Source organism: Tympanuchus pallidicinctus, unplaced genomic scaffold (genome assembly GCF_026119805.1).
Source record: "Tympanuchus pallidicinctus isolate F22 unplaced genomic scaffold, pur_lepc_1.0 scaffold13, whole genome shotgun sequence".
Lineage (NCBI taxonomy): Eukaryota > Metazoa > Chordata > Aves > Galliformes > Phasianidae > Tympanuchus > Tympanuchus pallidicinctus.
Window position 1 is genome coordinate 799,926 of NW_026294648.1, and position 12,090 is coordinate 812,015.

Consider the following 12,090-nt stretch of genomic DNA (forward strand, 5'->3'; position numbering starts at 1 on the left):
TTTGCTGCAATGGTCTTGCATTGTGTTCAGCAGAATCTTTCCAAAGCCTCTCAAAGGCCTTTGATAAACCATCTCAGATGCTAGCGAAGCATCTGTTTCTACTGGTCTTCCATGGCTCATATGGAGACTGAGTCTTCTTTCTTTCCATCTTGTAGCTGGCCATGACTATCTTTTTCTCAAGTCAAAATCAGCTTTCGTTTCCCACAGAAAATTGGGAAATTTGGGTTTCTTGTTTCTTGTGGATGTGGGACAGGACACCCAAATCCACAGCCTTGAATGCACTGCTCTGCGTTTTTCACAGAATCACAGAATGGACAGGGTTGGAAGGGACCTCAAGGATCATGAATCTCCAACCCCTCTGCCACATGCAGGGCCAACAACCTCCCCATTTAATACTAGACCAGGCTGCCCAGGGCCCCATCCGATCCGTTTTTCAAATGGAATTGTGGGCTGGCATTGTAAAGGCATATTCTATGTGATAACATGTTTTACACCATAGCAAACTAGAATGCAAGAACTTCATAGAGGCTATCCATTAATGGCCTGTGAGCCTGGAGGACTAGATGTGTCTGCCCATGGAAAGCAGACACTTCCTTTTTCTTGCAAGGCAGCCAGGAAGAAGTCTAGTCATTTCAGGCTACGTCCCCCAGGTACCAGAAAAACAGTGATGAAATCCTGTGAAGCTGGTAAAACTTGTGAACAATGACTCCAGATGCCTTCATATGGACATGCATTTGCAAAAACAAATTGATTCTGCAATTTAGTTGATATGATTTTATTAATGCTTTGTACCACAAAAGAAACACTCCGTCAGCATTCATTTAGCTTCCTCTTAGGGAGAAAGTCTCCTTAAACAAATTTCAGTTTTGTCCGGCCTCTTCCCTGTGTTCATGGAATATGTCATGGATGTGGACATTATCTACCCTTTTTAATGCATCGCATTTGTCATCAAATTGCTTTGTTTACTTGGTACCAGACATCTAGATAAATTCTCAAACTGCTGCTGTATTATTATGTTGTTTCCTTATAGTCAACCCCGAACAGCTACAGATTTTGCTCTCAAACAATGCATCTGTTGGAGATGCCATGTTCCAAGGTTAGCAGAAGACAGAAAAGCCTACTTTTCTAACGTAGTGACCAGATAATTGAGGTTGTAGTGTATGGATACAATGGAGCCATCTGTTCAGAATAACAGAAGAAAGGGGGGAAAGGAAGAAGAGCTAGACACCAACTTTTCTATTCCACCTCCATGGTAATGCTATCTGCAGTATATATTATTCTTCTCGTTTCCCTCATAAAAAGGAAAGCTTTGCACAGTCTTATATTTCTGTGAAGTGCTTTAGTGAATATCATCATAAAATCACTGAAGATAAAACAATATTTCAGCAGCTTATATATAGACATATATATAGACATCACGGCTGTAAAGTGCTTCTCTCTTTTGGAAATAGCATGGCAGAAAGAAGGGAACTTGATTTGAAAAGTCTTTTTACCTTGTCTTTGCATTTCAATTCTTTGTCTGTGTTTGCGTTCCAAACATGTTGGTTTGGTAGCTTTGTTTTAAACTGTGTTTTAGCTTTGGTTCCACTTGTGGGGAAGATACCATCATGAAGTCAGTTAAAAAACTACTACAAGAATTGCTTCTGAGTGCCAGGCAAGGAGGTGGCAAGGACCATGACAAGGTTATAAGCAATGGGTTTGATTAAGGGAAGGGACTGCAGCAGATGGCGTCCTGCTTAGTTGCTTGCTTCAGTCTATTGTTTACACTCTGCTGTTAGGCACAGAATAAAATGGTATTCCTTAAATCTTTGGAGAAGATAGATTGCTGCTCTAAACAGTGATAGGTAAAAACAAAACCAAAAAAAAAAAAAACTACACAAAGAAAAATGAGAGAGAAGGGAAGAAAGTATTCAGTTGTGATGATCTTTTAAAATGTCTATTTGAAAGGCCAGTTGCTTTGGTTGGTTGGTTTGGGTTTTCTCCCCCATGAAGCCTTTGCACTTCCAACAGCTGGTACTGTCTAGGTTCTCAGTTCTGCCACACCCTCTCTTGTTTTTCACAATTGATTTGCATATGTTTTTCAACAGAACTTTTTGGTTACTTATTTCTGAAAAGTGACTTTCTCATAGCTTTTCAATACACGGTGCCTTGGCTAGTTTTGAAAGTTTAGACTGTTCTAAGTGCTTCAAGAGTTGTCTCTCTCATGCGCAGGATGACAGTAATAAACAGGAATCCCATTATTGTAGACTTTCTCTCCACTTCATTCTGTTCTGAGTGAGCCAAGTTATCATGGCAAAGCTGTGCCTCCATGAGGTGGGGTCACCCAGCACCAGTGTCTAAGCACTGCAGTACTGAAGGGTTTATTCAGCAGGTCAGGAAAATGCTCCTCCTTCTCACAGTGAGCAAGCATTATCAATGCATTTTCAGATGTGATTATTGTATTAAATTGTTCTTGTTTCATTAAATAAGAGTAGCAATGATAATAAGAGAATAGCTCTGCACAGTTAAACAAATCACTCAGGCAACACAGAAATAATATTTGCAATTAAAGCGGCAGACAAATAAATATTACCTACATATGTGCTCTTGAAAATGAGTAACAACATACTTTCATATCTACAATTCTTACATGCTTCCAAATGGGAAATATAGCAGCTATATGTGATGGGCTCTTTATACATGCACATCTCAATGGTGACTGTTCTTCTACCTTAGCGGCTTTAGGATATGACAAATTTATGCACATGCCAAGAGCCTGTTCTCATCAAGTAGGGCTAAGTGTTCTTGTGCTGCCTTCAAGTAGATGCTAATGATAACTTAATTTTCAATGTATTAATGTAATCTGTGCACTTTATCTAAAATGCTATAAGTTTGTTCTATATACATGTTTAGCGCAGTATGAATGAGACACAGAAAGAAAAATCAATCATTGCTTCACAGAGAAATATGAACTCTGTTAGCTTCATTTTTCACACTGTGAAAATGACTTGACCTTCCTTTCCTCAGAAATCCAAATATCCCCAATCTGTATTCAACAGCATAGCTGGGCACGAATTTTCCATTAACATTTTCAGGATAGAAAACTGTGATTTCATTTTTGTTGCTCTGTGAAAAATAGGTTTTTGTTGGATCAACTGCAGTGTTTTGAGCAGAAAGGCTTTACGTGCTGTATCACAAGGGTTCAATTCAGCTACCTCTTGCTTTTGACCATGGACAGCCTGCCAGAGTCCCCTTCACCCACTTAGACCACAGTTCTGCTACTCCATCTGCAGAAATGAGGACAACATTGTGCGGTGGTCGCAGCCCATGCAAAACACTGTCTTTGGAGAACAGCACTGACCAGGCATATGTGCACAGCACATGCTACAAAGGCCTTAGGAGGTGAGCATGGGATGTAGGTCTGCAAGAAAAAGGCTTCAAACTTGATACCCTTCATCTGCTATTGAGCTTGAGGGAGCACATGGGAAGCCTGGCAGCTTGGGTGCAGCTTGGCAGCTCTCCTGCTTGGAGAGTTGTCTCAGCCTCATTCTTTGCACTGTGGCCAAAGTGGTGGAAGCAACTGAGAGGCTCTTGTGCTCTGCTAGAAGGGAACTCCTCTAGGCTCTCTCCCCACAAAACTCCAGATGAGGGTGGCTCTAAAAGCTGCCTGCACCCCCTGCGGTATGGCAGTGTGCACGGCCCCAGCATGCTCCCCTAGCAAATGCTAAGCTTGGCACTGTGTGCCAAGGTTGGGTGAGTCCAAATGTGGCGTTGGGCAGCTCAGTGTGTGCTGCCTCCAGCTGCCTCACATGACACATGCAGCCAGTCACTTAGCTCTGCTTTTTAGTGAAGCTTAAGATGCTGAAGGGAGTGATCAAATGCAAGTGATGAGGTGGCAGAGTAGGTTTTACTTTTGGGAAAAAGTATCTTTTATGGAGGGCTGGCACAGGTTGCCCAGGGAGGTGGGGGTTCCCTGACCCTGGAGACACCCAAGGTCAGGCTGGACCAGGCTCTGAGCACGTGATGGAGCTGTAGGTGTCCCTGTTCATTGCAGGGGAATTGGACCTGATGGCCTTTAAAGTTTTTTTTCCCAACTCAAACGATTCTATGATTACATCTTTATTATTAATAGTGTTTATTTTTTAAAATCCTCTGTGCCTGTTTCTGGAGAAAATTTTGGAGATGTGGCAGCACTAGCCACAAAGCCTGATTTTTTAACAGGGCTTTACGAACCAACAAGAATGACAAAACTTGAGCCTGTTTGTGGAGAAAACAGACAGGTGTCAGAAAGGAAATGCTGTAGCACCCATCTGCCTGCACTGGGGACACGAGCGGGGCTGGGGTGTTACTGCTGCCAGCAGGCTGCTGGTGGTTTGGCCTTGCCCAAGCTTCCTCTCCTGGGGTCCATGAGATTTACAATGCAAATGGCGATCTTTCAGCGAAGTCCAAGTTCAGATTAGGAAGTCTTTATCATGTTTGATTTCCACTGACAATGGTTCCAGAGTTTTTCCTCAGCAATCTTCTTTAACGCAATACTGCCTTGCTCAATGCCTTAGGAAGGCAAAAATTTTCAGCTGCACTAGATGCTCTGCCCCTGACATGACTGACATCCTTGGGTTTGTTTCCCAGCTCTCAGTAAGCCCATAAAGACAGCTTAGCTTCAGGGCTTGCTGAAGCCTGCTCTCCGAGGTGGCTGCACCTGGCTGCAGGAGCGTTTTTGCTGTGAGGTCGGACCCCACCGAACATGGGGTAGCTGTGGCTCTGCTCAGCACTGAGTCTGAGACCCACTGGTGCATGGGATGGCCAGGATGGGCTGGTCAGAATTAGCAGAGCTTTTGTCTCATCTTCACAGTCCCGGTAGCAGCACGGTTGTTTGCTCTGGGCAGATTTGTGTTTGGAGCCTTAGGAAATGGAGAAAAGTACACATGGAAAATGGTAAATGTTGGTTACTGCTTAGAAGGGAGTGAGATGCAAAAGCACGTGAGCAGGATGCAAGTTTCCAGAGGGCCCAGCCAGCGGCTTGCCCAATCCCCCATGTGAGGAGCGGACTGGGACCCGAGGGGTGCACCCGGTGCCATGCTACCTCTGCTGCTGTGCGGACGGGGCTGTCAGCCGCCTCTCCCGGCCTCGTCCGGGCCTCGATTGCTCAGCCGCCCCGCCTGCCCCAGCTGGGGCCGGCCCTGAACCCAGTCGGGGCCGCGTCTCCCCACGACACTGCTCGTGCAAGCGGGACCATTTCGGTTTGCTCGCAGGAGCTGGCTTTGCCAGTGAAACCAGAGGTGCCCATTTCATATTTTTCCTTCCTTCTCCATCCTCCAAGCCTCGCCGGGACACTCAGAAATTAGCCCGAGGCGTAAACCAGCGCTGCTCGTCCTTTTCCTCCTTTTCCGCCAAACTTCCCAGCGCAATCCCGGCCGAGGGCTGCCAGGCTCCGCCAGATCCCGGCGCTGCTGCCGCGGCGGCTCCATGCCGCGGCTTCGGGCCTCCCCGGCTCCTCCCCTCGCGGTGTGAGCGTGTGCGTGTATGTGGATGTGGATGTGGATGTGTGTGCGCGCGCCAGGGCCGCCGCCGCCGCTGTGCCCGCCTCTCCCAGCCAGGCAGCAGCCGCGCCGCGCTGCTGGCGGCGGGCGGCGGCGGCGGCGCACCGCGAGCCCCGGGCGGCTCCGCGCTGCTCCGCGGCGGCCGCCGCGGCCGCCGCTGCCCGTGCCGGCCGGGCTGCCCGTGGCACGCTGCCTCGGCTCGGCGCGGGGAGAGGGTACCACTTCTTCGAGTATCCCCACCGGATCGTTATGGACCTATTCGACTTTTTCAGGGACTGGGACTTAGAGCAGCAGTGGTAGGTGGATTTTTTTTTTTTTTTTAAAATTATTGTTTTAATTTTTGGTTTTGGTTTTGTGGTTCTCTCTCGAACCCTCATCACCCCCAACCCGCCCTTACCTCTCCACCCCTCTCCTCCTAACAGCTGCCTCCTTCCTCTTTTCCCCGCTCTCTCCCCCGGTGCCTTAGCCTTTGTTGAGGGGCGAAGGGGCCGGCGATGTCCGCCGCGGAACACCCGGCTCCGCGCTGCCGGCTGCGGCCGGTGAGATCGGCCCGCGCTGCGCGGCTGCGGGAGGCAAAGTTGGCCGGAGGGGGGAGAGGCGGGGGGCGCTGACATGTGCCGGCGTGCCGGCTGTGAGCGGCGGCAGCGGCAGACCCCCGCCCCGAGAAGGGTCGCGATGCGGAGAGGCGATGGTTTTTCCCCGGGATCGCGGCTCCGTCCGCGTCGTGTTTACTGCTGTCAGTGACAATCTTCCTTTCGCGGGGGGAAACGTAACTGTAGTTTTGCCGTGCCGCGCAGTTGAACTGCAGCCCTGCTCGGCGCGGGGGTTTCTCGCGCTGGTTTTGCTGCTTCCCTTTCATGAGAAAGCGTTATTCAAATTAGTTTTGGAAGTGGGAAGATCTGAGTCTTGTTCCTTCTCTGTGTCTTTTTTTCCTTTCCTTTCCTTTCCATTCCTTTCTTTTCCTTTCCTTTCTTATTTTTATTTTTTTATTTTTTATTTTCTTGCCTTTTTCTCTTTCCTCTTTTCTCTTCCTGTATTTTTTTTTTTCTTCTTGTTTCTTTTTTCTCGGGGCAGGACGGCGGGGCTGCGTTGCTCTGTCAGTGAGCGCGCACCTTGGAAGGGTCGCTGCATCTGTTACAGAGCAGTGTAAACTTGTTACTGAAGTGAATGTTGGGGAATTTCCGATGGAGGACGAGTAGCTGGGAAAGTTGCTATTTGGGTCGGTATTAAGGCAGCTTTTTTTTTTTTTTTTTTTTTTTTTTTTTTTTTAAGCCAGCTTTACCAGCTGGATAATGAGTTTATGAATATTCTTTATTGGTCCTTTCTTTTCAGTTTAGTATATACAGTGATCATTTTTTAACAATATGCGGTTAAATTCAAAGGTTGCTTACTGCTTTCAGAGCTTTTGGGCAGCGTGCAGTCGGCCAGGAAAGCAAACAAAATACTGCATGTTGTGATCCTGAACTCACACTGGTTTCATGTGCATGCGTGTGCATTTGGACCTGCTATTTTGCAGAGGATTTACTTTACTTTGCTATATGAAAGCATGTCTAGGAAAAAGATCACATCTTTAGTAAATACCTATCATTTAGCCAAACACAGTGTAGCTGCTATGATTGCAAATCCAGCATAATCAGAACCAAATACCTGTCATGTTCTGTTTTATAGCAGTTTGGAGTAAATCCTGAGCACCGTAAATTACACTGTATCATTACTAATCTGGAAGCAGGCGTTTTGGATCTGAAGCGTGTTTTATCAGCTCTGCGTAAACCATCTTATTGCATCTGTTTTAACATGCTGTTGTTATTTAAAAGTAATAATCACGATAAAATTGATGCTCAATTAAATATTATGCCTCTACCACGATCTTTACTCTGCTCCACTGATTTATTTTGCAGACAACCAATAACCACTGTATAACTACTGAAATAATATTTGCATACAATTTCCCTAATTTATAGTGTGGGTAACGTCATTAATTTAATAGAAGCTGTTACAACCCGATATGTGGGTGTAGTTCAAATACTGAGCACATTATAGGTATTGAGATTTAATGTTTGCTTAATAACTTGCTTTCATTTGACAGTGGTTTTATGTGGATTTAGAGATGTGCACAGAAAGAAGGGAACTCCCATGCCTCTGTTTTTGTGTAAGGTGTTCAGGTGTCACCACTCATTCTATAAATAAAATTTCCTTGTTTTCTTACAATGAAATTTGTGTCTACGTGTATGTATTTTTAGGGCTTGTGATGCAAAAACATGTTTTACTTTATGGCTGTTGCAAAGTGTTTTGATATCTACACAAACTCTGTAAGGCATGGGCATTCATTCACAGTTGGATTACTATTGCAGAGATCAAGTTGGATTTAGCCTTTAATAATCCAATCAGTACGTACATGTGCACATGTATATAGAATATGGGTGCATCATCTGCATGTATAGGAAAACATTACATGTATTTTATCATACGTGTAAAGATTTATGTCTCAGACAAGTCATGTCATTCTTAGGAAGAGAGGAACTTAGCTCATTTATCCGTAAATGTGTGCTAATATATGTAATATATGTGTACGTGCATCATCTCTGCACACCCAGAAAAAGCATTCTTGCCCATCAAAATTGATTTATTTTTGTATGTATTCAGTGTGGTTTGGTCACTGTATAATATTTACAAGTAAGTACATTTTGCATCTTGTGTGAATTTGTGCTTCGTATTTTGCAACAGTCTTTGGTGCTTTTTTCTGCAAACTGGCTTTTGTAAAGGGTGTTTTATAAATGTTTATAAGGCAATTAGAGCCCCTCTTCTGCACTGTTTGCCAACACAAAAATTGTGGTAATCTGTGCTGCAATCGCCAGGCAGGCAAGCTGAGGCCTACGGTGTGTGGAGGAGTCTGTATGTGTTATCCACACACAAGTGCAATGCAAACCTGGAGAGCCTGAGAAACTTGCATGAAAAAAATTTATAGCTTGACTGCAGCTTTTTTTATCCAATGAAAAGGTTTAAAGATAACACTGCCTGTGCACATGAGGAGGTGATTCCCGAAAAGTTTTGGAGTGATGGGAAGAATGCCGTTATTTTGTTTTTTCTTCCTCCAGAGGTACTGATCTGTCCATTCTTGATGGGTATTTTGTCAAGCGCTATCAAAGTTGCAGTGTGCACTGCACCCGGTGTTCGGGGTGGGCAGTGGGAGCTTTGTCTTGGCAGGAACTGCAGACTCAGCCCCTTAATTTTCCTCTGTAGGCGAGATTACAACAGTGCAAGAATGAGGGGTTTTGTTGACCATCAAGAATTTAAATTTTACATGGTAGAAATTGGGTAAAATGTATAAAATAAAGCCACAAGTATTCCAGTCAGCCTAATGGATATTTTGTCAGACTTGAAAAGTAGGAAAAAAAAAAAAAAAGACACAACCCAAAACAATTTCAGTTAATCTAAACTCTGGGCTAGGTGAAAGGGCCAAAGTTAAAGTCTGCTGAGATCCCTGGGTGAATAGAAAATGTTCACCTGGGCTTGCATTTAATATGAACCATTCCGTGATGGGGAAAAGAAGGAAGATAGATATAATGAAAAGCTTGAATGCCTTTGTGCACCAAGGGGACCACTTGCTGATAAAAATCAAATTCCATCTTTTAAATCACTTTCCATGCTTGTCTGTGGTAACCAAGTAAATGAAATCTTGAAGTGTCCTGGGACCGTGTGGCTAGGTCTGAAACTGCTTATGGAGTAAGGAGGTGCTATTAATCAGCAGCTGGGAAGCAACAAACCCCAACAAAAACCCAGCCAACCCAGGATTTAGGGCTCTGGTAACGCAAAGGTGGAGAGATGCATGGTGTGTTTCATTTATCGTTGTTGGTATTAATACTTTGTAAGTCCTACAGCCTTTGAAAAGTGGGAGCAGAGAAAATACTTAGTGGCAAAGTACACATGGAGGTACGTAAAGTAAAAGCTGGCAAAAGGAAATAAAACCAGCAGGTGGTAAAGTCGTAGCTGCGTGGTTGGGATAGCGAAGGCTTCACACTGCATAGAAACAAGGCTGTTGTCTTTTCTTTTCATATTCTGTATTGCAAGTAGCCTCATTACAGCAAAACCAGCAAACTGCCAGTTATACAGGAAGAGGCTTAAACTCACTAAACTGTTATATAAATAGCAAGTTCAAAGGTCTGTTTGTGGTGAGAACGCCGAGAACAGGACATCTGTGAGCCAGGTTCCCCTCCTGTCTGAATGCAGGAACATTCCACGTGCCACAGCAGTGTGCACTTCCAAAGCATCCCACAACCTGGAGGGGTGATCCTACTCTCCAGACAGAGGTGAACTGTTTCAGATCCAGCCTTGGGTATCCTCCTGCATCTGCCTTCTGTTTTTGCCTTGTGCCTCTGCAGAGGGCCTGCTCAGTTGCTGTTCTTTCACCAGGGTCTGTGCTAGCTTGCTAAATGGAAAGCCTTCTGAGTGTGGCAACAGTGTTGTGCTTCTGAAGGGAATGTGTGAAATACAGTAGATAGGCTTTTTGGGAATTAGATTGATTTTTATTTCCCCTTATTTTCTTTTTGGGGCGGTGAGAACGTTAGTTCAAGAGGAAATTGCATTTTGAATGGATTTCAGTAAGAATTTTTCTCCCCCCCACCCCCCTTTTTTTTCTTCTCCTTAAAAAATATTACAGTTGAATTGTCATTACTTCTTAGATTTGTATTAAAAAGGTTCTCAAATAATTATTTGAAAAAGTTTCATTTTCAATTTGTGAATACATGGGTTGTGTGGCTGCTGGTGGGTAGGTGAAGGGGATTAGTTGCTGTCAAAACAAGCAATTGAGAAAGACCAAAAATATTCTTGGGCTAAAAACCTGTACTTTAAGTACATCCTGATTTAGTAATTCTTTCCTGACTGATATTGAACTCCGTGGAATGTAAATCTTGAAAGAATTTGGCCATTTGCTAACATTAAGGTCTCATCTATCCTGTGAGGCAAAATTACATTCAGTTTAACAGCATTTGAATTGTTTTTCTAATGATTCATTCAAGAATTTAGTGACTTTTTACATATACAAATTGGGATGGAGGGGAGATACTTCAGATACTGTTCAGCTATTCCAAAACCAGGCAAGGACTTCAGAGGATTCGAGCACTTTTTATATGAATGCCAATTATATTGTTTGGGATTTTGTTTCTGAATAAAGATGATGTAGGTCCTTCAGTGAAGCAGAATTATTCCTTTTGTGCATCTGAGAAGACTTAGATTGTCACTGCAATCTAGAATTTAACTGAATGATTTAAAGGCAAAATGTGACATTCTGCAATGTGTTAAGTACACTGAAAGATCTCTGAAAAAATGGTTGAATACTTCTAGTCTTTTTGTATCTCTTAGATACTGCAACAATATGCTTCAGCTTCTTGGAAGGAGTGTTCCTATGCTGTCTGTTATGAGGCCTAAATTCTCTTTTCATCTGAGTCAAGAATAAAACTCCTATCATGTGCAACTGGACAGATATGACAAGGCTAGGTCTTTATATAGTAGTCTGTAGACACCTATAAAATTCTAAACATACAAGCAACCGTACTGAAACTATACTGATTTGAAGTTAAATTTTACTGAATTGGGTTCTTGATCACTCCCCAAATGCTTGGTGTTTCACTAATGATTAAACCCTTGTTCTTCACATACTTGATCATGCAAATGTATGGTATGCATCCATTTGTCTGAACTGTATCTGCAGTTTTACACCGTTGCACAAATGAGAGGCCAGAAAGAATGCAAATATTAAAGCTCCCTGAAAAATAAATAAATATGTATCTGTCTCTAGAAGAGCTGTAGGAAATAATTTACACTTTGAACCCTGGAAGAATGTTGTAACAGCATCTAAACAGGCAGAAACCACTATGTATTTCCCCAGTGCCTTTAATGGAATTTCTTTGTGCAGAGGCCCTGAAGGATTGGACAATTGGATACTCATTAAATGTATATAATCAATAAACACCATAAAGTATATATGTGCTCCTCCAGTATGGATTTGAGCTGTAGCTAATGTCAATGGAAGTGCTCCTAATTTACTTCTGATGGTGCTGGGTTTGACCTTATCATGGTAAAATGGGAGACTTTTAGAAATGTACTGCAGTTGTCTACCGCAGACCAAGATCAACAGGACAATTTGCACATATGTAATACCACATGTGTGAACAAATCTACATCCAGTTTTGAACCCTTCTGATTCATATTTACTAATTTCCTTTTGAAAAGAAAAATTGAGGAGAAACCTGAACTTTTCCCTTGGATGATGTTAATAGCAGCAGATTTCTATAAAACCATCAAACATCTATTGATATTGAGATCTGAATCTGCCCCAGCTCTGTGTATGCAATGCCATGAATACTTTTTAAAGACTTGAAGACAGTAAACCCAGGAATAGATCAAGTTATTACAACCTTCTAGACTGCTTCTCGTGTAGTAGTCAGAAAGCCACAACAGTGACTGGAGAAGACAGGTGTTTTACTCTGTTGTTGTTACTGAATTTTGCATATTGGTTCTTTGTAACCAAAACATTTAATTGTTCTAGTACCTCCTCCTGTTTAATCAGGGACTT

The 12,090-nt window shown here is 43.4% G+C and overlaps 1 protein-coding gene across 2 annotated transcripts in view; it reads left to right on the top strand.

Moving 5' to 3' along the window:
• Nucleotides 1-5,241: 5,241 nt before the first annotated feature.
• Nucleotides 5,242-12,090, top strand: part of AFF2 (ALF transcription elongation factor 2) — a 342,722-nt gene continuing 335,873 nt past the window's right edge. Inside the window, exon 1 of one of the 2 annotated variants that reach the window (XM_052673659.1) lies at nt 5,242-5,258. Coding sequence is in view for 1 of the 2 variants with exons in the window: in XM_052673658.1 (XP_052529618.1) it covers nt 5,769-5,815 (47 nt within the window). In the remaining variant the exon portion in view is untranslated. Of the gene's footprint in view, nt 5,259-5,672; nt 5,816-12,090 lie in introns of those variants that run through there. The other variant, XM_052673658.1, reaches the window with a different exon arrangement.